Raw genomic sequence first — 27034 nt, 5'->3', positions numbered from 1 at the left:
GGCTGTCCTCGACCCCCTCCTCACTGCGCTCCACCACCCAAGCAGGGCCCAGGCACTGACCAATCGTCCTGAACGTCCATTTTCCTTTATTCTTGCTACTTCCAATCCAATCCCAGAAGCCTTTTTTTAACCCTTACCTTCTGTTTTAGATTTGACACTAATTATTGGTTCCAAGGTGGAAGAATGTCAAAGTGAAGTGACTTGCCCAGGGTCACCCAGCTAGGAAGTATCTAAGGCCAGATTTGAACCCAAGACCTCCCACCTCCTGGCTCTCTATTCACTTTGCCACCCCCCACCCACCCCGATAAGCCTTTAAGGGAAGGGAATAAGTATTTATATAACATTTGCCATATGCCAGGCATTGTGTTCATCACTTTACAAATAATCTCATTTGATCCTTACAACAGCCGTGGGTAGGAGGTGCTGTTATTTTCCCCATTTTACAGATGAAGAAACGGAGGCAGGCAGAGGTTAAATGACTTTCCCAGGGCCCATCCACAGTACGTGGAGAAGGGACTTCAGGCCAGGGTGTTCCTGACTGAGGCCGGCCCCCTCCCCGCCAAGGTGTGTCAGGAAGCCCCTCGAACGTGGCGCTGTGCTGGGAGCACGTGTGCCCGTGCGTGTGGTGTTGGTGTGCCGAGTGCCCGCTCTGTGCCAGGCACTGGGCTGTGTGTGTGAGAGATGATGGGAGCAAGAGCGAACGTTAGCCCTCCTCAGTGACTTCGTTAATGAAATGTCTGCTCTTGCTCGATTTTCCTGCTGTTACTTAATGGTCAGCCAGAAGGGTGACAGGAACAGGCACAGGATAAAGCCCTCCGCCACTCACATGGCGACCCAGTGTGGGGCTCCCACGGGCGGGTGGGGGCTCGTCACAGCCTTCCCTGCAAGACACGCCCAGCACATCTCTGGGGCGTGGCGGAGGAAGCCTGGGAAGTGCTGGGGACCATTGGTCCTGGCCGCCCCAGCTCTGCAGGGCAGGCGAGATGCCCACACTCCACTGAGGAGGGCAGGAATGTTTAAAGGAATGGAAAGAGGAAGCCCTGAGGAAAAGTCAGGGATGGAGGGTGACTGGGAAGCCTGGAGGTCCCAGGATAAGGGGTAGATTTGGAGCTAGTTCTCCTCCTTATCATCTCTGGGCAAATCCCCTCCCCTCCCCGTGCCTCAGTTTCCTCATCTGTTACAAAGAGCATGTTAATACCTCACAAGCTTAAGTGAGGCGCTCAAGAGCTAATGCTTGGCAAACTTTCATGCCCCATCTGAAACACTGGTTGTTATTACTATTTTTGGTACTATTATTTCTATTTTTGTGCTATTATTATTTATTACTATTTTTTACGACATTGCTATTACTAGAGTGGGTGTCACCTATCAAAAACAAAGAAATGTCAGTTGTGTAGAAATTTCTGCGGTGGGAAAGAGTCTGGGGTGGCTTGGGGGCTCAGCGGGCAGAGCGCCGGGCTTGGAGCCAAAAGGACCTGGTCCAAATCTGGCCTCAGATGCTTTCTAGCTGGATGACCCTGGACGAGTCCCTTGATGCCAGTTGCCTAACCCTTGCCCCTCTTCTGTTTTAGAATTGATACTAAGAGAGGGTAAAGGTTTAAGGGAAAAAATGGTCGTCATAAGGAAGACATTCATTCATTGCTCTCCCCTCTCCGGCGGGAAGGGGAAACGGAGCTAAGTTGTTAGGTGTGAGAGCCTTTGGGGGGATAAAAGCCACCACAAACCCCAGGAGAAGCCACCAGCATTTCTGCGTCACCAGAGAGGGCCGTAGCCCTGAGCCACAGGTCCATCTGTCCATCTGTCCTCCATCCCCTCCGCCGTTTCCGGGCCTGTCTGCGTCTGGGTCTTCCTCCCTGAGCCAGCGTTGGCGTCTCCTCCATGTCCCTGCTCGCTGGCTCGCCATCTTCCACTTCTCCAGTCCATGCCGCGATGGCTGGACAGCACAAGCGCCACGGAGGACCGAGAAAGCGTCCCCAAATCAGAGCCCTGACTTGATTAGGGCTGATGGGGAACACACGCCGAGAGGAAGGACCCAAGAACTCTCCTTTCCTCCTACTTTATCTTTGGGCGAAGATACATTTTCTAGAAACAATGGGCCGTTTTGATGTGTTTGGATCGCTTTGCTCGGCCACAACTGGTGGCACCACATTGTGCGGCTGCTGTTTGCTTGGAGAGCTCCTCGCCCAGGTCAGGACAGACGTCTGGCCGCCGGCCCTCCGCAGGGCCAGGAAGAGGATGGAGACGGGCCTGGGGAGCCCGGGGGGGTCAGGACCCAGATCGGACGTGGTCAGAGAATGATCTTGGTCAGTGTTGGAGAATGCCAGGTAATGGCGGAGGGAGCGAGAAACCCGGCCATCCGTCCTCGGAGGGCCTGGGCTTCATCACAGGCGGATCATCCCCAAGCTTTCAGGGGTTCTTAACGTCATGAACCCACAAAGGTAGCATTTTCTGCATCCCTCGATATCATCACGTGAGTTTTATCCTTTTGCGTGATTTGTGAATCAGGCCGTATTTCCTAACCAACCAGGCTTGTGGCCTTTAGATGAAACCACCTTGACTTAGCAAGTTAACTAAAAAACCAAGAGGAGAGCGGAGAATCCATACATGGAGATTAGGAGGCGAGGGTTTGAATAGAAAGGGCTTCTGGGCCAAGTTCTGTACCGGCTCTGGCCTGGACTCCCCTGAGCTTGCTTGATTCATGGGCCGTTTCTGTTCCCGGCATGGAGGGCTGCCATCTTGGAGCTGCCTTTCTCTGAGGAGACGCTTTCTGCTCCCCAGGGCGGGCGCCTTCCAGCCGGCGCAGACAGTAAGCCGGAGCCCTCCCCAGAAGCAGGGCCTCCTTTGCCACCGTCCTCCCTCCAGAGCTGATTGAAGCATGTTTGCTGCCCATTTCTCGCCTCGTCCTTTCCCAGCTGTGCTCCATCGCGGCCGGTCCTTTGCACTCCCTTCTCCTGCGGAGGTCCCTTCCTCCCAGGGATGCCGGGCGTGTGAGCCTGCTGCTCCTGGCACCCTCTCCCCATCTCTCAAGGCCTCGTCCCAGACTCCCCGTGAGCCGTTGTCGGTCACTCCACCGGACACTCGGTACGGGCTGGAAGGGGCCTCGGGGACCTCGGAGGTCAGCTCCTTCACTGTCCAGGAATGACACAGGCCCAGGGAGAAGGGACTTGCCCAAGGTTACACAGCGGTTCCAGAATGCGTGCAAAGTCTTTTTGTAGTCACAAAGAATTGGAAATTCGAGGATCATCCATCCGTTGGGGAATGGCTGAGCAAGCTGTGGTACATGATAGTAATGGGATACTATTGGGCTATAAGAAATGGCAAGCTGGATGATTTCAGAAAAAGCTAGGAAAATTAACATAAACTGATTCAAAGCGAAGTGAGCAAAACCAGAAGAACATGGTACCAGGGACAGCAATATTTCTTGATTAAAAAAAACAAACAACAACCTATGGATGACCTGAATGCAGATATTCACTGCAATGCAGCAATCCAAGAAGATCCCAGAGACTCGTGATGAAAAATGCCCTCAGAGAAAGGATCGATGGAGTCTGAATGCAGACTGAAACATTCTGTATTCCATTTTCTTTCTTTTTTTCCATTTGAGAACTCTTCCACAAAACAACTACTATGGGAAAATGTTTTACCTGATTGCATGTGTAAAATCCAGATCAGATTGCTTGCTGTCTCAGAGAGTGGGAAGAGCAGGGAGGGAGGGTCAGAAGAAGGGAGAGAATTTGGAACTCAAAACTTTAAAAAATTGTTTTTACATGTAATAGGGGGAAAATAAAACATTTTTTAAAGGGCACACACGTCCTCCCTAAGACTCTCACTCTTGAAATAATTTGAGGCTCAGCCCAGGCTTCCTTTTCTCCAAAATAATAACAGCTCATAATTCTTTAACACCTTCAAGTTTACAAAGTACCCTTTTCCACAAGCGTCTGCCCCTTGGCAGAGACACAGCCAAGAGTAGAAGAGAGAAAGCCAGTCTTGGAATTAGGAGGTCCTAGATTCAAGTCTCGACTCTGACAGATCCCAGCATGTGCCTCAGCCATGTCACTAAACCCTTTGGTGCTCTAGTCAACTCTCTCTGAGATTAATAGAAAAGGGACCAACCAATGTTGGTGAAAGGACTTTTCCTCACATAAACTCTCTCTCAATGCATGAACCCTTAGGCTCAGTCCTCCCCGCAACCTTCTGAGGTTGGTGGTCCAAGTCATTCCCATTTTATAGAAGAGGAAGCTAGGGCTCCGAGAGCTTCATTTAGTTGCCCATGGCCCCCCAGCAAGCAAATGCCAGCACTAAGCATCCTTCGTGTAAGAAGAGAGATTTGGAGATAGGAGAGAAAGGTCCAGTTGTACTCTCAGGACCCGAAGGGACCTCCAAAGACCGTAGGCCATCCTTGCATCTGAACCGAACCTCAGATCCCCGCCTCTGACACGGCCCGTGAGAGGCTCTCCCTTTGGCTCAGGCCCCCGTGGTTGGGCAGGGACGGCCCAGGGCCCATCACATCTCTCTCTGCCTGCCTAGTCTGGCGCTTCCACCCACTGGTCCTGGAGGAGCCCTCAGACACCAGCTATAAATATCTGTAACATCACCTATTTGTTTTTCCCTTTAGGCTTATACTTGAGTGTCAAGAAACAGGAAGTAATCCTATTAGGAATTAAAATCGGACAGAGAATTGCATCTGCCGCCAGGGTGTGAAGGTAGCCAGCCGAAAGATGATGGAAGAGAAAGCGAGCTCGGGCTCGTTCTTCTCACCTTTGTATCTTGCTGAGTGACAAGCAAAAATTTGTCAGAACTGAACAGGCAGCAGCATGTGGTGATAAACACGTCCCTGGGCAAAAGAGCTTGTTCTGAGATATTTACAGTCTCTCTAAGGGGCCAAGAATCCCCCCTGGAGGTTCCTAAGCCTTTTACCAATCCCTCTTCTCAGCTGAAGACAGTGTGAAAAAGGACCTGACATCTCTCCTCTCCTGGCTCTGAAAGGAGGCAGTGAAGTCTGCAGACAGTCAACCCCCCCCCCCAACTCCAAATAGCCTCTTACTTTCTATTTTCGGATCAAACCTGAACCCTCAGAGAGAAAGCACATAGTGTGTATGGGGCCCAAAGCCATGAGGAAAGAGCATGAAGACGGCTAGAGAGCCCACGAGTGGGAATCAAGAGACTGGGTTCAAAGTCTCTGTGTACTTGACTAGTTGTGTGACCTTGGGCAAGTTGGAGACCATCTCTAGGCCTCCTCTCCCTCTGGGAAATGGGAATCATTTAGGAAACCTTTTTAGCTCACAGAGTTATTGTGGGCATGGAATAGAAAGGCGAACAACAACATAAAAACCATTTTAACAAAGCCTAGCCTAATTGGGGATCCCCCTGCAAGATCAGCCCAGGGCAGCTAGAAGTTCAGCCAAGACAGTCAGGAGATTACCATAAACCATCCAGCATCCAGCAGGATTGGAGGCAGGGACAGCTAGCTTGACTTTCCTTCTCCCACCTCCTACCTCACAATCCCCCAAAGTCTCTCCCTTGGGCCATCTGTCTCCTGGAAACTGTCCAAAAGCTTGGCCTCATGGGAACTGGCCAGTCTAACGAAGGCCACCTCTTGGACGTTGGTCTCTGGTGCTCAAATGGATCATCCTGTACTTTTTTTTCAATAATATTTTATTTTTTTCCAATACATGTAAAAATAATTCTTAACATTTGTTTTACAAAATTTTGAGCTCCAAATTCCCTCTAGATCCTCCATCCTCCCTGAGACAGTAAGCAATTTGATATCCGTGATGCATATTCAATCATGCAAAACAAATTTCCATATTAATGATATTGTAGAAGACATGCCATAAAAAAAACATGAAAAAATAAAGTGGAAAAGAGTCTGCTTTGATCTACATTCAGCCTCAATTAGTAGTGGCTAACATTTTTCATAATGAGTCATCTGGAAGTGTCTTGGATCACTGTATTGCTCAGAATAGCGACGTCATTGATAATTGATCATCATACATTATCACCGTGACCGTGGGCAGTGTTCTCTTGGTTTTGCTCTCTTCACTCTGCATCATTTCATGTAATTCTTCCAAGGTTTTTCTGAAACCACCCTGTTCATCGTTTCTTATAACACATTAGTATTCCATCAAAATCATATACCACAACTTGTTCAGCCATTCCCCAAAAGATGAGCTTTCTCTCATTTTCCAGTTCTTTACCACCACAAAAAGGACCTCTATAAATATTTTTGTTCATATAGGTCCTTCTCTTTTTTTATGGTCTCTTTAGGAGACTGGTTTACAGCTCCACCAACAGGGTATTAGTGTCCCATTTTCCCACATCCCCTCCAACATTTGTCATCTTCCTTCTCTGTCATATTAGCCAATCTGATACGTGTGAGGTGGTGCCTCAAAATTTTTTTAGTTTGCATTTCTCTAATCAATAGTGATTAAGAGCATTTTTTCAAATGATTATGGATTGCTTTGATTTCATCATCTGAAAATGCCTCTTCATATCCTTTGACCATTTATCAAACAGGAAGATATTTTTTGTGAGAGGATGTCAATGCTGGGGAATCTCAAATTTGTCTGTGGGCTGAATTTCACTTGGAAAACCTTCCTACAAATTGGTGGTAAATCCCACCTATATGAGGGCTTTTGCCTAGAGTATGTGTGCTAAATCTGAAATATCTTTCCCTTCCAAAGATTCCACGTTGTGGCCTCAAGGTGAATGATTACTGCAGGCTATGCAGTTTTCCCAGAAGCCCAGAGCCAGTACATGTCTTAATAATTTCAGGAGCCTTTTGTCCTTTGGGATTTGGCCCACCAACAAAGTACCGGTACAATCTACTGGTTTCTAGTCTCAAAGGCCTTGTTAGATGCTGAGACAGTTTCTAAACAATCATGTAGAGATTAAGATCTGCATACACTGACCTTGGGAAGCACCGCCCCATCCTAGTACCTACCTTCCTTTTTTGGGCCAACCATTATACTAAGCATCCTGGAGGGCACCATCTTGGGGACAGAGCAAGGCTCAGAGCACTGGCTTTACCATCAGCAGACCTGGGCTCAGATCTGTGAGCTGGCCCTTGACAGCTCTGTGCTCCTAGTAGAGTCTTTTCCCTCATCTGCAGGATGGGACCAGAATTAGGGGCTCCCCCAGGCTCTATGAATTTAGATGGAGAAAAATGACGTCTCTTTCAATAGAATTGGTTTTCTTTGTATAATTCTATGCATTTTATGCACTTAACATTATTTTGAGTCCCCAAAAGAGGTCCATGATACAAAAAAGGTAAAACCTATAGACTGATCTATAAAGTCTACGATCTATAGCGTGGATCTGGCCCTTGAAGTGATCTCAGTCTCTAATGACTTGAGTAGTCCATGCAAGATGTGCGTGAGTGGACCAGACAGTCAGTGCTCAGGGCAGAGGATTTGGAGGTGGTACAAGATGGAAGGGTCAAGGGGCCCATACAGTTCTAGCCAAGGGCTTGCCTAAGGTGGTAATGAGAAGAGAAGACTGGAGAGGACTTCTGGTACCAGGTTCTCAAGAGCTTGGCCAAGGAACTGGGGCTTTATTCAGGAGGGAGCCAAGAATCCATTGAAGATTTTTAAGTGAGGGAATGACAAACACGTATATTCAGAGAACCTCTCTGTAAGGGCATCGTCATGCCTCCACCTACCACGAATCGACGTTGGTGAGTGGGCAGACCTTTCTGCCTTTAATAGGTTTGTGATTTTATCAGCATGAAAAATTCCCTCTGCTCTTATAGGTGGGCCTATAAAAGGCTCCTGGTCTTTGTTCCCTGGGGCACTGGCTTGTCCGGGGTCACACAACCAGTCTGGATCAGGGGTAGACCCACCAAGGTCATCCAATATTCTGCACCCCTTCCCTCTGTAAAACCCCAGGACGTTTGGGGCACTGGGAAGGAGTGATGGACATTAAGGAGCCCAACAGCCCACATTGTATGGGTGAGAGCACTGAGAGTCAAAGAAGGAAAAGATCCCACGGAAACCTAATAGCAGAATCCAAGGCCTAGGAGGCCCCCAACAAGCCCAGGAGGCCCCCAACAAGCCCAGGAGGCCCCCAACAAGCCTAGGAGGCGTGCCATGTGGGCCCTTGTCTTCCCTCTTCCCTTTTCTCTCTGTGATACCCTTCCTGCTGCTCTTCTTGCAGGGCTTGTGCCAGCAGTGAGACAGAGAGTGAGGCTGGAGAGATCATGGACCAGCAGTTTGAGGAGATGAACAGCAAGCTCGCCTCGGTCACAGATCCCACGGGCTTCCTGAGGATGGTCAGCCGGAATCACCTCTTTAATCGGTGAGTGTCGGGGGGCAGGAGGGGACGGCTCAAAGCAGGCCATGCTGGGCCATGGTCCTGGGGTCACAAGGGAAGCAGCCACTGCCAGCAGGATGCCCTCCCTGAACAGTCTCCAGTCTAGGCCAAAGTGTGGCTCCGTGCTCACCCTCATTTGGCTCAGAAAAGAGGCCCAGGGGGACACCAGCTGTTCCTCCAAACAATGGGTCTCCCAGCTGCCTTGACACACTCATGAACTAAGTTCTGTGGGTGGATCCCAGACCAGGCTTGAGCCTTCCTCACCAGGGCCTGCGAGTGTTCCAGAACAGTGGAGAAATGAGCATCTCCAGGGTGAACTAAGAGACAGGGAGATGGAAGGGTCTGGGGGGGCCCAGATGCACTGGCTGCCCTTCTTAATTATTTAAAGGGAGGCTTTGGTGCCCTCTCCCCCCTCTCACCAAAGGGGAGACTTTCCCAATGACAGCCCTCTGGGCCTTCTCCGGGGTTTCTCCCAGGCTGAGGGCAGGTGGGCTAGGCCTAGGCCTCACCCCGAGAATCTGTGTCACGTCCCCGTCCTCATCACGGGGAGAACAACCCGAAAGCGGTCAACTGGGAGGCAGCTGTCGCTCTGTTTCACTGGTTGCCTAGCAACTGGCTGGCAACCCCATTTTGACAGCCCCTTAGAGAGAGGCTGGGGCCCCGGCCACAAAAGAAGGGGGGCCTGGAGGGAGGAGGGGTCCCCTGAAGCCGAGAGCCAGGAGGGCCAGCACTGTGCGTGGGGTTACGGGGGGCAGCTTCTCCCACCCTCCTCTGTGTCCTTGTTTCTTCTCTCTGCCGAGGTGACAAACGAGTGTTTGCTTTCCCAGATGCTAGATGGGATGGAAGGGAGGCCGGGGGTCAGCAGCCCGGCTGAACCTGGTAGCCCACCGGATATGAAAAACGCTCCTGCTCTGGCCAGTGACAACATGCATCACTGGACCTCCTGCTCTGTGCCCCCATCCCTCCAGTGCTAGGCACTCGGAGGACAACCCCAAATGAGACAGTCCCCGTCCTTAAGAAGCTTTCCTTCTGCTGGCGCAGGGGGTACAATGTATATACAAATAGACCCAAGAGAATTTGAGGGGCCGGAGAGAAGGAGACACCGAGCAGGAAAGAGAAGAGGAGAGGAGAGGAGAGAAGAGGAAGAGATCATTACAGCTGTGGGAAGGCAGAAAGGCTTGCTTAGGTGGTGGCATTTTGTCTCTCTTCAGAAGGCCGGGTGGCACTGCCCGTGACAGGTGCTGGCATTTGTGAGGAGGGCGTGGGGACGGAGGGACTCTTCAGCCAATCCAGCCAGTTCTGCCCTAACACTTGTTTTGAGAATGAGAATTTGTGTCAACATGATTGATCAATGAGGGAACAAATCTGAATAAATGTGAATTTCACATTTGCTCATGCACAAATTCATCCAAGAGAAATCCTGAAAGGACAGAAAACTGCCCACTTTCCCAGTAACTCACAAGCCGCAGCCCTTCCGACACCCATTTCCATGAGCAAACTTCGGGTCTTTGTCGGGGCAAAGGATGCTATTTATTGTGTATCTCCTAGTGCAGGCACCGCTTGGGCCGAGGAGCTGGGGGAAGGGGGGGCTGGTCCAACCAAGAACTCTAGGAGCCCCCCACCTCCTTAGCTCCCCAATCCCACCTACCCCCCGCCCCGTGGCCGGGTGGATGCAGCCTCCAATTATTGTAGTTTTGATCTATTTAGCCATTTAACGTGGATATAAAATGGTGCTCTGGGTTTAGTAGGTTCCTGTCTTTTTTTTTAACGTGTCTTTGATGAAGAATTTGGCTTGACCATTCCCCCTGGACAAACACAGCGAATGACGACTCTCACCCAGAATAGGACGTGTCATTGGGTGGATAACTCTAGGGCTTGCTTCTGTTTGTGAGTGAGTGTGTGCGTGTGTGTGTGTGTGCGTGTGCACGTGCACTTTTGCGCAGTACAACCAGACAGCAAGTCGGCCCCAGCATTAACTAGAGGGGAGGCTGCGTTGCCTTTAGGAAATTGTAGAGCTCCTTTAATGACCCCCAGCTTCTCCCCAAAGGCCCATCTTTCTGATACTAAAGTTCCACCAGTATAATTGGATCCAAAGAACTGAAAATGAGTATTCCACAGAGGCTAATTGAGAGGTTCGCGGTGGCTACAAAGTTTGACCAGTGAAGAAGTAGAAGTCTTCGGAGAAACGTGTGATCTGAGAAGCAGAGAGGCCGGACATCTGGCTAGAGCCAGGAGGACCCACATCCCTTGTGACTGTGCTCCTGGGATGTCAGGAGAAGGGCAGGAAAGCCTCCAGCATCCTGGGCGGACCCTGGTGGGAAGGGAAGGAGAAAGTGGACGAAAGGCTCCTAGGCCGGCCGGGCAGGCCATCCTTGAGAAGAAGGTTGAAGCAGAGGAGACACAGAGCCATGTGAAGAGCAGAGAGCTGTTCCCCGGCCCTCCTCCTACACGGCTGACCAACCTTCTCAGTCTTCTCTGCTGGGTCATCAAACATGTCCCTGGGTGGGTGTCTCCAGGGCTCTGGCCTGGGCCTTTCTCTCCTCGTGCTCTCTGGGTTGATGCCATCAGCTCCCAAGGGTTCGGTGCCCTCGTCTATGCAGCCGACCCCTGGTCTCCACAGCCATAAACTCTCACAAGTCGTGCTTCTCCACCCGGATGTCTCATGCTGTGGGAAACGGAGCATGCCTGAAACAGAATTCTTCTTTCCCCTCACCCAGTCCCTTTTGAGCTTTTCTGTTGCTGTTGAGGGCAGCACCACCCCCTTTGCCAACACTCCCTCCACTCTGCCACTGAAGGAGAGGCCAGCATCTGCCTCTTTCCCTCCACCCCTGTGTCCGGCCCTTCAGAGGAGGCCCTCCTGACTCTCACCCAGAGGCTTGTAACTGCCTCCTAATCGGCCTCCTTTCTCGCAGCCTCTCCAGTCCATCCTCCATCCAGCTGGCAAAGTGATATTCCGAAGGCCCAAGGACGGCCGTGGCACTTGCTTGCCTAAAAAGCTTCAGGAATATCTTACGTGCCTCCAGGCCCTCCTTTGGCCCTTCGCTTTCCTTCTGGCCAAACTGACTTCTTGGCTGCTCCCCGGAGATCACGTTCCACCTCCTGTCCCTGTGCCTGGAGACTCCGGCTCCCTTCCAGGCTTAGCTCGAGGGCCGTGTCCTTCGGGAGACCTTTCCTGATAATCCGCCCCCTTCCCCGAGATTTTAGGGAAAAGCAGGGGATGTGATCGTTATTATTATTCCTACTTTGGAGATGATAAAACCATAGAGAAGTGATTGGCCCGCAGCTGTTGAGGGGTGGACCCAAGCCAAATCCACATCCCCTGAGCCCAAATCCTGGACTCATGACAACACACCATCTTTGGGCACTGGCTGGTACTGACCTGGGCACCGCTGCCCCTCTCACACTGAGCAGCGCCCGGGGCTTGGCCTTCCCATTTCTTGTCTGATTGGCTGTGGCTCACGGCACGCGCTTTCCTCCGGGGATGTCTCCGGCTGGCACCTGACTCATCACAAAGTCACATTCAGAGAGTATTTACGTCCCCTGTTCCCAGCAAGCCCCTGTGAGCCACCAGACACGGTATGTGCACAGGCCACAGAGTCCAAGCTGGGCAGGAAGAGGGAGCCTGGAGCCCTGTCTAGGCCCCTTCGAGAAAGGTTGAGTCACTAGCCTCAGGCCCCATGACCAGTGTCTGTCTAAGGTGGGATTTGAACCCAGACCTTCCTGACTCCATCCACTCCCTGATCTATTATCCAGGATGTTATTTCTCAGATAGTAATTGGGCAAACAAGATGACAATGGACCTTGGATCCGTGCCACATGAGGATAGTTTGGCAAAAGGGAGGGAGAACAGAGGATTCAGGGAGGAATGAGAGAATCCCTTTCTGGGATCTGAGGCTAGGAGGAGCTGTCATGTGGAGGAGACAGGAACCTTCTGTTTGGACCCAAGGAGTGGCGGAGGGAAGCTAAAGAAGGAAGACACACTTAGATTTTGTGTAAGAAAAACGTCTTATCCATTTTTCGTTGTTTCATCTTTCATGATTCTTTGTGACTCCATTCTTGGCAAAGACATTTGGGGCAGTTTGCCATTTCCCTCTCCGGCTCATTTTACAGATGAGGAAACTGAGACAAAGGGGTGAAGTACCTTGCCTAAGGTCACAGAGCTAGCGGGTGTCGAAGGCTGGATTCGAACTCAGGAAGATGACTCCAGACCTAACACTCGTCAATAGCAGGATGGATGGGCTGGAGAAGTGGTGGGGTCCCCCTCTTTTGGCAGGGAGTGGATGTCCATGTATCTGCCCTGTTACATTCCTTTGGGACCCAGTTCCCCTCCTAACTCCAGAACGGGTGATTCTTTGCCTGGACGGCCTCTGGGTCTGGGATTCATTCTGAGATCTCTAATGCCATGCGCCAGGGCTTTGTGATGGCTGCTTTGACCTGGGAGGTAATCGCTTCCTGTCTCTGAGCTATAAAATGGAGAGAAAGCTTTGCTCACGGGGCCGTCGGGATCAAGGGAAACAGTGTGGGTGCTAGAAGGCAGTACTGAAGTGTAAGACTAAGATAACTGGCGTAGCCTGTCGGAGGGCAAGCAGCTGCCTTTCCGGGGTACACGTGCCAGCTGGGACGAGGCTGAGGGAACCTCGGCAGAGGGGCCAAAGCTGAGAGAGGAGCCGACTCTCCTTCCCCCTGCTAGGTCAGCTGGAGGGAGACGGGAGCCCCCAACCTGGGCAGGAGGCCCTCCCAGCTCCTGACTAAGCCCAGGCTGGGCCCTGTGGAGGTATCTCTTAGATGCCCAGAGCCCTGCCTGCCTGGCCTGCGGGCTTCCTTCAGTTTGGCCGTTTGATGGGGCATTGGACGCTCGAGTGTCTAGCAGCTTTAGCAGGCTTGAAGGCAAGCTTCCTGCTGGTACTTCCAGGCCTGGTGGTTTTTCTCCTGCATGTGTTGGGGAATTGGTTTTTGTCTCTGATCTCTTTTCTGGGGCTTCGCCGTCTGTGGCTCTCATCACCGGGCAGAAGCTAAATCAGGCCTTGGTGCCAGGGGCAGAGTGGCACTCATTAACCCACACCGCCAGGATGCCTCTGTTGTCCGAGTGCCTTTTCAGAAACAGTGAGCCCTGGAGCACTATGAAACCAGGGTGCAGCTATCGGGAGCTGCCTGGGGATGGCCTGCCCTACTAACTGCACAGTGAGAGCCCTGCCACAGGGGGGCAAGGCTTCACCCTGGGGCTTACTCACATGGGGGCACTGAACCCTGGGCAGTTAAGTAGGACACATTAACTGAAGGGAAAGGGAAAGAAGAATGAGCAGAAAGTCTCCTGCCTTTTGCAGAACAGCAGGTGCGAGAGGCTCGGCCCTCCAGGGCATTCCACTCATCTCAGGCCCTCCCATCTGGTGCAGAGCCCCAGCCTAACAGGTGAGTGTGGGACTGTGTGTTTCCTACACCCATAGGCTCCAAGGGCCGGACCATCCCCAGGAACGGGAGGACCCCCCAATCCTGCCCTGCGCACACTCCCCGGAGCCAGGCTGGTGTCTCGCCACCTCGGATGTGGGCTCTCGCTCTGCCAATGCCTGTCCCAGCCTGGTGCCCACTCTGTGCCCCCTGGGAAAAGACGGTGGAGTCCCTCCTCTTCCCTGATTCACTCTCCTACAGCTCTGGGGCCCATTCCATGAGCAAATCACTGCGCCTGCAGACCACTCGCCAAGCAAGAGGTTACACACGTGGCATGCACGGGCCACGCAAGGCTCCCGGCCCCGTGCCATAGTCGGCTCACTTCCCACTGGGCAACACTGCCGAGGCGCTCATTTTGGGGTGACTGTAAAAGGGAGGTCAAACACTAGCCCTGAACCTCAGGGCACGTCATGTGACCCATGGCGTGACTGGACTGATTTCAGACCTGACTTATGGCTGAGCAGACCGTCCCAGGGAAGGGGCCTTGTGGGTCTCTTTGGTCCTCTTTCTCCATTCCTGGTCCCCAAAGGCCCTTGATTTCCAGCTGACCACAATCCCTTTAGGCCGATGGACTCAGGCCATCTACCCGCCGGTACATCCTTTCCCCACAGATCTAGTTGTGTTTCTTCCCAAGAAAAATGGCAACAAGAGCATCATCTTGGCTGGGCACTTGGGTGATCTCATGAGCCCTCTGATGTCCTGGGGGCCCAGAGGGAAGCTGGACCTAGTCTGTAGTCAGGCCCCTCACGGGCACCATCATCTAATGCTAGTTGGCACCATCTTCCGCTTTCATAGTAAGGAGAAGAGCTCATTATAATGAACAGGATGGATACCAGTGCAGACAGATAATAGCATGCTGCAGAGGTTCCCACGGAGCGCACCGCCGTCACAGGACCTCTGAGTGGCATTCAGTGCCGGCGGGCACAGTGGGACGTGGAGGCCCTAAAACAAAGGAAAAACAGAGACTGGTTCCAGGCCAGCATCGGACGCATTCTCTCTCCTGGAAAGGCTGGAGTCGGGCCCTGCCAGTGCAGAAGGGGGTCATTGCGGAGACCTGCGTGTCGTGGAGAGGGAGTCCCCGGGCGCTCGGACCCAGAGTCCCTCTGCAATTAGGGAGCAGAGCGGGCAGGAACCAGCTGTAATTTAGTGGGGGAAGTGGTTAACATGTGGCATCTGACAGCATCATTCCCAGGGGCTAAGACACACTGTCTGAGGCTTCAGGGAGAAGGAAGATTCTTTCCTTATGCCAGCAGTCGGTAAGAAAAATGGAGCAGAAAGGCTCCTCTGACTACGGGAATATAATGGATTTTGCCAATTTATTTTTCTGTCGATGTCTTAAAACCTGGCAGGAGCTGACGCCTGTTTAAATCAGCAAGTCAGCCAGCCCCTGGGCAGGTGCGGAATATATAGCCCAGCCACCAGGTGGGATATTAGAGTGTCCCCAGCACCGCCCAGAGCCAAAGAGGGGGGGATCTAGAAATGTAAAAAGTCAGCCGCAACCACAACGGACCCGGCCATTTGGAGGCTGCTTGGCCGCAGGACTTCCCAGCTGGAAGGAGCTAGCAGGCCCCTGCATCACAGGGTCCTCGGGTCAAGGAAACAGAGGCCCAGAGAAGGGGAGGGACAGATGGAGGCCACACAGCCCAGCGAGAGCAGAGCCAGATTCGAATCCGTGTTTTCTAGGTCTAAACCCAATGCTTTCCTCACCCAGCTAGTCTCTGGTTTTTAGACCTGAGGAAATGAAGCACCAAGAGAGGGGCCGTGAATAGGAATTAGGAGGAGCCCAGGCTTCTGGGCATCAGGTCCAGAGCATTCTCTCCTGCACTCCTCCAGCAATGCTGGAATGGCATTCTACTCGCCGGTAGAAAGGCCCGTTTGATTTTTCCTCTCCTTCAGAGGCCCCTGTGCAAATGGTGAGGAACTGGCACAAGAGCAGGACTGTTGCTTGCTTGCTTCCTAGGCTTGGATGGGTAGGAATTCCACACAGGTGGACAAGGAAAGTTGAGGCATGGGGCCCTCTAGTGGTTATCTCTTGGTCCTGTCTGGAGACCCGGCCTGTGGCTGGGATTCCAGCACTAGAGAGGTAGAGAGAAGGGATGTTGGAGGTCAACTTGGCCAACCCCTTACTTTAACAAATGGAGAAACTGAGTCCCAGAGCAGCCAAGGGACTCGTGCTGAGGTCATTCAGATGGCAAATGGCAAAGCTTTGATTCCAACCCAGTTTTTCCTGAGAAAACCAGTCTCACCTCCTCTTTCCTCTTTCCTACCTCCCTCTCTTCCTCCCATCCTCCCTCTCCGTCTCCTCCTGTCTCAGTTTGTCTGTCTTTCTCAGACTCTCTCTGTGTCTGTGTGTCTCTCTCTCCCACTATGCTCTTCTCATCCTGACTTAGATTTATGAAAAGTTCACATTAGGCATGTCCTTTGAGATCATTTAGCCAAGCTCCCTGCCTGAGAATTGAGGAAACTGAGGCTCAGCACAGCCAAATAGCAGCAAATAAGTATAAACACTGCCTCCAGCCACACTGTCCATCTGTGTGTCTGTGTGTCCTGGGGAGGAGATAAAGCCCAGAGTAACTGGCAAACACCTGCCTCTGTGACTGGAGGTCTTGGAGCTGACAAGAAGCCGGTGAGGCTGGTCCCCTGGAAAGTGCAAATGAATGATAAAGAGATCCTGAAAAGGTGAGAAAACAGGTTTCCCAGAAGGCTGAGGGAATTGATTAGCATGTGAGGAGGAAGAAGTGACAGACAGCAGAGAAAAGCCAGTCACACCTTTAATGGAGCTGCTGTACCTCCAGACTATGGGATTTCTCTCCTTTTTCGAGAAATAAATAATGATTCGGGTGTCTATCATTTACGTGGTGACTCCTCAAGGAGAACTTGCGCGCTCCCTTTGCTCTTGCCCCCCCCCCATGCACATACACCCCGGGGAGGGATTGTGCCATCCGATGGGCCCTGTGGCAAGGCACATTCCTTGGGAAGTCATGCTAATGAGGCTCGAGATGGAAGCGGCTCCTCGGTGAGACTTTGACAGCCAGGATTCCAGATACAGAACCTTGTCAGACTCGGTGCTGTAATTTAAAGGAAAACGTACAGTCTGGATGAATGCTGGCAGGATACTGTTCCTCGTGGGCCCCCAGCTGCCTTCTGTGCCGGGAGGCTCAGGTGGGACCTGCCTCTCGAATGCGTTCTCAGACACCTGACTAGGTGCCAGGCTGAGGCCGACCCTCAACAGTGGCATCTGGCTCGTGCAGGAGCCACCTACCAAGGCCTGCAGCCCCAGAGACAGAGAAGCAGGCAGAGACCTGAGACAGGAAGACAAGAGCCCAAGATGGTCACCTCGAAGACAATCCGTAGATCCCCAGGCAATAGGAAAGACCATACTGGGGGCAGCTGGGTAGCTGATTGAGAGCCAGGCCTAGAGACGGGTTCTAGGTTCAAATCCGGCCTCAGACACTTCCCAGCTGTGTGACCCTGGCCAAGTCACTTGACCCCCATTGCCCAGCCTTACCACTCTTCCACCAAGGAGCCAATACACAGAAGTTAAGGGTTTAAAAAAAATAATACATTGAAGGAAAGACCATACCATGAGATAGGGCAGGGGTGTGGGGGTACGAGCCATCCACACAGGGTCTCCTAAGAATTTTCCCCCTTGGAGGCAGGCACTGGTAGCACAGAAAGTCACCCTAAAGGTTGCCCTTGCCCTTGCCCTTCCCTTCCAGGCCCGAGGAGCTGCTCACTCTCTTTTGGTGTCCAGCTGGCACCCAGCTCTCACCGAGCATGTGCAGCGGCCACACTGAATGGCTAAGCCAGGTTGGTGAGTTAGGGGGCTTCCCCCAGGAGGACGGACATCCGTGAAGGCAGCGGAAGCAGGCGCCGTGGAGCACTTAGAGCTTGGTCGGACGTGGGAGACGCCAGGGTCATCCCTTGTATCTCGGACCGTCGGTGTCTTGGCTTCTGCCCTGTCACCGGACTTGGAGGACTGGAAGAGAGAGGGAGGCCGACGACCGTCTGTGTCTCTGCCTCAGTCAAACCCAATCCAGCCAAGAATGGAGGAGGAACACCAGCAAACATGTCCCCTGACAGGATGGAAGCTTCCCGAATTATGCCTGGCATGACAGGCCTGTGGCTTCATGTCACTTGTTCCTGCTGGCCTGAAAAGTGCTGAGAAACCCGAGCAGAGTGGGAGCCCCGGCGGGGAGGGGGAAGCCTCGCGGGCGAGTGAGCTAGGCAGCCCCTCGAGGTCGTGGCTCGCCATCGCCAGAGACCTCAGGTCGGAGGCTCGTCCAGGATGGAAGGGGGAGTGGAGAGAACAAGATCAATGATTATTAATAATGATATTATATTGCTTAGCACTTCAGCGGCCTGCCCACATCACCCAGCTAGGAGGTGTCTGAGGACACATTTGAGTTTGGGTCTTCCTGACTCCAGAGCCGGTGCTCTAGCCACTAGCCGCCCGCTGCCCCATCAAGTACAGGCTGGACTTGACCCTTTGGCAGCTCTCTTCCAGCTCTGGAGTTCTCGCCACCTGGAGTGACTGAATGAAGGATGCATTAAGCCCTTACTGTGTGCCCGGCACCGTGCGGCTAAGAGGTGGGGGTCAGGGCCTGCCCTCCCGGGACTCCCCTTCTAAGGAGGACGATGACCCTTCACAGAAGGCTTCAGCTGCGAGTCAGGGGGCCTCTTCTGTGTACACAGCGCCTGGCACACAGTAGATGCTTAATAAATACTTGTTGAATTGAGTAGAATTAAGGTCATTTCCACCGATCAAATCCCGTGGGAGCGTCTGACGGGGCCAAGGACTGTGGCGACTTTCTGCTCTGGGTCTTCCGTAGCTGTGGCTGCAGCCCCTGCAGGAGCAGGTCCAGGTGACACCTTCCCAGGGGAGGCTTCCCAGGGCGATGGCCGAGGACGCCGGACTTATCCCCAAGGCTCTGGGTCTCGGCCTCGTGGATGGCCTGTCGGGGTCAGGGGAGTGGGGGGCTCTGAGCCGCCCAGTCCACGCTGCCTCCTGACTCTTCTCCAGGAGCCCTGCTGCTTCATGCCCCTGCCTGAGGGTGGCAGTCAGTGGGCAGCTGGAGGGGCGGCTGCCCCTTCGCCAGAAGATGGTGAGGACAGAGCTGGGAGGTGCTGCCCTTGCCGGGTTCTCATGCCCGTCTTCCTCCTGGTGGCAGTTGGTCAGCCGGTAGGGTCCCTTATGTAGCGATGCCATTCCTCTAAGGCAGATGGTACTAAACAATAAAATGACTCACTTGAGACAGCGTCACAGAAGTGCCTGCACGCAGGTTGGCTCCTCTCCCCAAAGGCAGCTTTGCCAAGTGGTGAGACTGTGGACTCGGACTTGGGATTCGGATCGCCCAGCCCCGGCCCCAACGGCCACTCCCTGCTTGTGTGAGGTTGGCCGTGTCGCTCCCCTCTGGGGGCCTCACCTTAGAATTAGGGGCTTGGACATGGAGCCGTGGAAAGAGAACGGGGTTTTGGAGGCCAAGTAGCCAAGTTCGAGTCCTACTCCTTGCCTTAGTGCCGGTGTAACACACAAGTCTCTTCATCTCCCTGATGCTCCCTCAGGGGAATCCCTCATCTGCTCACATCACCCCAGGAAGGGCCTCCCCCCAAAGTCCCTGCACGCTGAGGAGCTCTCCATGTCCATGAGCGTCCCATAGGGCCCAGGGAGGCTGGACTCTTCACTTCTGTCCTCCTGAGGGAAGGAGAACTCCTGGGGGTTCCTGACTAGGCCTGCTGGTCTTCCTCTTCCAAGGACACAAAGCCTTCCCTTCCTCCTCACCCCCATCCCCACAGCGGGGGCGAATGCCTGTGGCATGCTCACCTCCTTTACTATGGGAAGGAAAAGGCGACTCGTCCCGCCTCTGGCCTTTGGGATTCAGTGGGCTTCCCCCTCTCTCTCCCTCCATCGGGGCCTGTGTCCAGTGACTGGCGTGACGGACCCTCTCCTCCTTTGGGTGTATGTTGGGGGAAGAGGGGGGCTGCTGGCCAGGGAGCAGACTCAGGGCAGTGGATCTCGGGGCCCCAGCCCTGGGGAGATGGTGATGGTGGAGGGATGAGACTGTGAATGAGGAGAGCGGGGAGCCCCACCAAGATCACCGCCAGAAATGGTCCAGCTCATGTGCAAAAGCAACTCTCGAGTGCCATCTGCTGGGAATGGACAAGGAAGCAAGTTTCTGGGCTGCATCTGGAGCAGAAATGGGGCGCATCGTGATGCTGGCAGTCACCTAAGGGAGACATCCTTGGTTTGGGAGCCCAGCTGGAGCCGCTGCTTGTGCTGGTGTGCTCCCAGGCTGCTCAGGGCAGCTTATTGACAACAATAACAAAAATGATGGTGATAAAAATAATCATAATGGGCAGCTGGGTGGCTCAGTGGATGGAGAGCCAGAAGGACCTGGGTTCAAATCTGGCCTCAGACACTTCCTCGCTGTGTGACCTTGGGCAAGTCACTTAACCCCACTGCCTAGCCCTGACCACTTTCGAATGGCCTTGGAACAGAAGGTTCGGGTTTAAAAATAACAACAACAATAATAAGCAGCCACACCAATAGATGGCATCAGCATGACCGCCATCGATGCCACAGCGTTATTGAGGTGAAGCAGTTTGCCCACGTCCCAGGAAGAGGGGGCAACTGATTTGGAGCCCACGCTCTTCGGATCGTCCCCTCACTCCGGGCCCCACTGCCCCAAGGTGAAGGAAGGAGGTGGCCCCCAAAGATGCCTTGCTGGGCCTCGAGTGCCAGCCAGGACAAAGCAGACGCTGGGGCTGACCGGGGCAGCTTCACCATGTCCTTCTCTCCCTGGGAATCGTCCATTCCCTCTTCATCTGCAAGGAGCCCCAGGCCTCATCTCCCCGTTTCATTCTCCAGCATATCAGGATGAATTCAGTGAAAGAGAAGGCTCATTTATGTGCCCATTTGACAGTCAGCAGAGCTGAGGCATAGCCGGCTGCTCGACCGCCAACAGGACGCCACGGAGATCTGAGAGAGAAAACACACCAGGCTGCCCCTTCGGGTACCGGCCTCCCGACAGTTCTTTCATCATGGCTCGGGGGGCTCCGTGCCTCTAACACAGCCGGAAAAGCAGCCGTCTGCACCCCGCAGACTACAGGGGGAAGGAAGGAGGGTAGCCAAGCACCAGCCCTCACCCGCGGCTCCTGGGGGCCCCGGCCTTCGTGGCACAGAGTCCCCTGGAAGGAGGAGGGTTCTGGGTCTCTCCAGTCATTAGACTCAAACTGTAAAGCTCACAAAATGGGTTCATGCTGAAACACACCTATTTCTGGTGGTAAATCAAGGTCTAAGAACATGCGCTTTTCTGCGTTGCACCCTGACTGAAGCCAAGAGAGGGTTTCCTTACTGCGCGTTCCGTTTTTTAGAGAAGGAAGGGTCCTCGGAGGGCATGTGGGCTAATCTCCCGCATTTTACAGATGAGAGATGGAAGAGAATCGCCAAGCCAGAGACAGACCCAGAGCCCAAATCTTACAATCCCCAGCCCGGCGATTTGTCCCCTGAAGCGTGGCGGCCTCTCCAGTAGTCCAGGGCGCAGTCTCACCCTCCAAGGGAACCTCCAGTTCCCGTTCTGCCTTTGCCTTCTGCATCTCTGCTTTCCTTTCCCTCAGACTTCTGTTCATATTTAGAACTCATCCTCCCTCCATTTAAACAAGGCAACTGGCTCGGCCCTTTACTGAAACAGCAATAGCAGCTTTTTGCTTTCAGAGACACCAGAGAAATCCCATGTTCTGTGCAACGTCATTCGTGCCAAGAATGAGGGCTCTTAGAACGTTAGCTCTGTAACAGCTCTTGGGCCATAAAAGTGAGGTGAGCCTCGGAGAGGATCTAGCTCAGTGCCTTGAACCCAGAACGTTAAAGGGACTGCCAAACAGCGAGTGAGAGAGCTTGAAGAGACCTTAGAACAGAGAATATTAGTACGAGGAAGGGCCTTGGAATAGAACACAGCATGGTTGAGCTGAGAGGTAGATCTCTTGAAACAGGGGTTCCTCCATACTTTTGTGTCATGAAGCCCTTGGCAGTCAGTTCGGTGAGGCCTCGGGATCCCCGCTCAGAATAATGTTTTTAAATGCATAAAATAAAATACAGGGATTGCACAGGAAACCCGCCACATTGAAGCATAACTATTAAATATTTTAAAAATGAGGATCATGAACCCCAGGTTTGGGGCACAAAACATAGACTAAGAGAGCTAGAAGACAAGGTAGAACATGGAGCACAATTCCGATAGCCAGCATTTACGTGGCCCTCCATAGTTCCTAAAGCCTTTGCCTCTGGAGAACCCCGTGAGGTCAGTAGTGCAAACGTGTTGGTCTCTCTTTTACTTGTGAGGAGACAGATGCAGAAGTTAAAGGACTAGCTCATGGCCACCTAGTGATGGAGCCAAGTTTTCTGATCATAGACTGGGATTTCCTTCCATTAAAACTAATGTTAAAACTGGAATAGACCCGAGCATATGATATTGCTCTAGCTCAGGGGTCAGCAGCGTATGGCTCTATCTGGCTCCACCTCCCAACCTGCCAGGGCAGAGCCCCAGGATGTGCCCCAGGGGGTTCTTCAGCCCCCACCCCATATTCCAGTGCCTTCTGCCTCCATCCTCCTCCTTCCGCGGGTGTTTATGGCTCTCATAGCCAAAAAGGTTGCCGACCGTTGCAGCTGGAAGGGATCCCTAGAATCACAGAATCCAGGAGCCCAGACCTGGAAGAGGTCTGCCTACTTTGTGACAGGAGAAACTGGGGGCTAGATTGGGGAGTGACGTGCCAAAGCCACAGCCACAAAGAAGATGAAGCAGAAGTCTACTTGAACTTTATTCAGAGACTCACTTAGGGGCAGCCAGGTGGCTCAATCTGGCCTCAGACACTTCCTAGCTGTGTGACTCTGGGTAAGTCACTTAGCCCTCACAGCCTAGCCCTTACTATTCTTCTGCCTTAGAATCCATACACAGCATTAATTCTAAAACAGGTCAGGGTTTAAAAAAAAGACTCACTTAACAAATATTTGGGGCTAAAAGAACTTCACCTGGTTTGGCTTTGGGCTTGAAATAGTGCTTCTAGATTTCTCTTCTTTTAAGCAATTCCAGAAGGCTGGAGGCCCTGTCTAGGTTTAACCTTGGTGCAGTCAGCACCCACTTCTGTGCACTTCAGAGGCCTTGGGGAAAACAGAAAAGCCTTTACAGGAATAGGAGATGGTCTCGCGTGCCCAGAAGTCACCATACCTGTGCTTCTGGAAAACTGCCGGAATGACAGATTAAAGACTCCTGGCCAAAAATTTTCCATAATAATAATAATAATAATATTAATAATAAATGAATAAATGTATGAACAAACGAATGAATGAATGAATGAATGAACCAACCAACAAACAAACAAATAAATAAAATAAAGCCCCCTGGCCAAAAAACCCTGTTGAGGCCTTAAGCAAATGGGAACCTTTCACAGGACTGATCACAGCAGGAGTTTGAACTGTTGACTCCAATCGCAGGATTTTGTACCCTGTCCCTGCAGCTGCCCCCACCCCCACCCAGGGTAAGGGCCAGGCTTTTACTTGCTTCCTCAAGACCTGCTGAAGAAGTCCCAGGCAGTGTGATTCCATCTCCTTTCCTGTGAGAAAATGCTTGGAATAAGCTAGGGAAGCCAGTGTCCCAGAAGAGGAGGCCCGGCCCCTTGGAGGAAGGTCTACTGCCACCAGGGAGTCTATAGACTCGCTCCTCGTCCTGCACTCTTTTTTTTTTTTTTTTTTAACCCTTGTACTTCGGTGTATTGTCTCATAGGTGGAAGATTGGTAAGGGTGGGCCATGGGGGTCAAGTGACTTGCCCAGGGTCACACAGCTGGGAAGTATCTGAGGCTGGATTTGAACCCAGGACCTCCCGTCTCTAGGCCTGACTCTCACTCCACTGAGCTACCCAGCTGCCCCACGTCCTGCACTCTTGATGGCCAGCCAAGAGGAAGAATCTGGGGGACAACGTGGAGGAGTCAAAACTAGCTTCCTAGGATGCAGTTTGCTTCTTCTCCCTGGAGAAAATCTCAGTGGTTTGTGCTGCCACCCAGTTAGAAGCCTTGTGGGATACCGAATTTCCTATTACATTCCCCATTAGTAAAAGTCCTTGGGCAGAGACACTTGTTGGAGATGTTGAGGATGGGATCGGTGGGGAGCCGAGTGTCCTCATTGACTCCTGGGGACTGACAGGCTTTGTTAAAATCAGTCAGTGCCAGAACACAGTGACAATCGACGTAAAAATGCCCATGTTGCCTCTTTGCCACCGCAGTGACTCTCTCTAAGCATGCCCGATCCCGTTGGCTCCTGCCTTCAGGCTCTGGCCTTTAAGGGCACTGCCCACGACCATGGAAGGCCTTCTCTTGGGACTTCCACTGACTGATGAGTGCCTACACGTCCACCTAGACTTGCAGAGCTGGAAGAGGCCCCCAAGGCCACATACGAGGATCCAGGGGACCCCACCCCTGCTCAGAACGCACCACTCCATGAGGCACTTGGGCGCTGGTGGGCGTAGAGTCCCCCGGCTCCTCCCCTACCCCTTCCCCTTAAGCCTGCTTCTGGGTGTCGGGAAGGTGTTGATTTTTAGCTCTGCCTCCCTGTAGCTTCTTCCCGTCGTCCCCCCTTATGACCACTCCTAGGCCAACGGGAGAAATGCCATCTCCTTGCTCTCGACCACAAGCCAAGAACCATGGATATGAGATGGAGCTGCTGACAACATGGCGGACTTGCCCCTCTCCCAGAAATCCCAGAAAGTCTGAGAAGAGACGGCCAAGAGGCTTCTCTGTAGCCCGTCCCCAGACCTGCGGCAGAACCAGTTAAGAATCTTCATCGGCGGACCCACCGCTATGGGGCACTCGGGCTCCCTGGTGTGCGGGCATTCTGTGTGGTGGTGGGGCCCGGCCACAAGGCCCCACTCACAGGCCAAGAGAGGCAGTGACCCGTGTCCGTGCTCTGGGGCGCCGTTCAGCCCCAGGAGGTCGGAGGCCACGGGCTCCAATGTCCGGAGCCAGAGTGACCTGTCGCCCGGGGACAGCAGCTCCTGTTCAGAGCCCGTTTGATGGAATGAGGTTGACATCAGCGCCCCGCATTCTCCGTGACATCCTCGTCTAATGTCTGACAGGAGGGGCTCCTGGAACAAGAGGCCCCCCGAGCGGCTTCTCCCGCCTCCTCGGCATCGCCCTGGCAGGGCTCCGGCTGCCCGTGTTTAATGCGGAGCCGCGTCCGCCTGGTGCACCGGCGCAGCCCCTCCAGGGGCCAATCCGGCTCTCTTCCCTGCAGGGGGAACCGCCTGCTCCTTACATGGATGGGGTGGACCGAGAAAGCTGGGCCTGGGCTCGTCCCTCGAGGGCGGAGGGCGGCACCGCCTGCCTGATCCTGAGGTCCGAGGAGGTGGCCACCGTGATTTGATGCTGCCTCTCCCTGGCAAGGAGCGACCCCCGTGAACACACACGCAGAGAAACTCCCCGGAAAACGCTGCGCCGTTGGCGTGTCGCGCTCCTCGCAGGGCCCGTGGCAGAAGCCCGGCACCCTCTCTTTGTCCTGGCCCTGCGCAAGGGGAGCCGGGCAGCTGGCGCGTCCTTCGGCGCCTTCTCCGGGCCTGGAAGGATGTCCAAAGCCAGGCGGGAGGCTCCGAGGGACGGACAGTGACAGGCATGCCTCGCTCGGGCGCTGCCCAACGACGTGGCGATCTGGGCACCGTCTAAATGCAGAACGGGCAGGCGCTAAGAAGAAGTGAAGAAGGAATGAATAAAATACATTTCCGTGGGGAAGGGTGATGTGCTCCTAGTGGGGCTGGGCCTGGGCCTGGGCCGTGCGCTCGGGAGACAACCAGAAAGGGAGCCCCGAATTCTCCAGGAGCTGTCCAGAGGGGCCCCCCCAAGGGCCCGGCCCAGCCTCCCAACCTGGGCCTCTTCGCTTCTTCCTCTCATCGGGTCATTCTCCTACTCAGTAAGCTCCAGGGGCTCTCTGTGGCCTCCGGGATCAAACCCAAAGCCCTCCGCTGGGCATTAAGTCCTTCCTAAGCTCGCCTCCTGCCTCCTCTCCCGTCTCCCTCCACCAGCCTCCCTTCCAGGCCCTTCGTGACCCAGCCGCAGTGGCCTCCTGCACACAGCACAGACTCTCTGGGCCTTCTCCCCGGGTGCCCCCCCTCCCCTCTGTCTCCTGCCTCTGGCAGAGCCTCCCCGGCTCCCCTCGGCTGGGGCCTTTGATCTTCTCCTTGGTGTCCCCGTGCTGAGCAGCTGGCCTAGAGTAAGCCCTGGCCAGAGGCAGAGGGAAGGAGGAAGCCCATCCCAGGCACCAGGGACACCCCTTGTCCAGGCACTGAAATGGCTGCCGGAATGGTGGGATTGTAGAATGTGTCTCTGTCAAGCCACGCGCCCCTGCGTGCCCCCGCCGGGCCTCGTCTGAGGAGGCAGGGGTGGCCGTGCTGCAGGTGTCGTCCCTTCCCTCCCGGCTGGTTTTTCAGGTGAATGCTCTCCCCTGGCACGGAGCCCACCTCCTCCTCCTGATGCCAACGCCGAAGCCCTGGCCTCCGTGTGCCACCCTCCCTCCTTCCCGCCCAGCACCCAGCAGCCACGCTGGTTCTAAATGGCCCTCACGTATGTCTGTGCACAATCCCGCCACACAAGGATGTAATTAAATCCTTTGAACAGCACTTTGGGACGCTCGATTATGTAGAAAAACTCCACAGAAATGTAAGCTGTTGTCTGCAGCTGGTTTACCCTGCGGTTTCTGTCAGTGTGCGCTGTTCTGTGAAAATTGCCTTCAAGGAGAGCAAACGGGGAAGGCAGCCCCAGGCAGCCCCTGGGCTCCCCGGCTCCCTCGAGGGCCAGCTGCCTTTTGCCAGGTCACTGGCCTGGCCTGGCCTGCTCCAGCCGTGGCACGAAGTGCTGCCGGACCCTCCCCATTAATCCCTCATTCCTTCTCTCTGCAGGAGCTGCCACAGCATGACTAGTTTGTTCAGTAACACCGTGTCGCCTATTAAGGATGGAACATCCTCTCTTCCCAGAAGACCCAGCTCCCTTCCCAAGCCCCCGCTCCGTGCTCTGTATGACCTGCTCATAGCACCCATGGAAGGGGTAAGTCACTGAGGCGAGGGAGGGAAGCAGCCAGGGTGAGGACACAGCCTCCTGCCCCGTCACAAAGGCAATATTGACAACGTGAGAAAAGAAAACCAGAGATTTCCACAGTGTAGTCATACCACCCCCATTCTTTCTCTCTCTCTCTCTCTCTCTCTCTCTCTCTCTCTCTCTCTCTCTCTCTCTCTCTCTCTCTCTCTC

At 53.7% G+C, this 27034-nt stretch overlaps 1 protein-coding gene across 1 annotated transcript in view; it reads left to right on the top strand.

Annotated features, from left to right (window-relative positions):
* TTC28 (tetratricopeptide repeat domain 28) overlaps nt 1-27034 on the top strand; it is a 664121-nt gene that overhangs the window by 577649 nt on the left and 59438 nt on the right. The window contains exons 13-14 of the mRNA XM_044685476.1: nt 8155-8295; nt 26689-26833. Coding sequence (XP_044541411.1) covers nt 8155-8295; nt 26689-26833 — 286 coding nt within the window. The remainder of the gene's footprint in view (nt 1-8154; nt 8296-26688; nt 26834-27034) is intronic.

Source organism: Gracilinanus agilis, chromosome 1 (genome assembly GCF_016433145.1).
Source record: "Gracilinanus agilis isolate LMUSP501 chromosome 1, AgileGrace, whole genome shotgun sequence".
Taxonomy (NCBI): domain Eukaryota; kingdom Metazoa; phylum Chordata; class Mammalia; order Didelphimorphia; family Didelphidae; genus Gracilinanus; species Gracilinanus agilis.
This window is presented reverse-complemented; position numbering and strand designations above follow the sequence as displayed.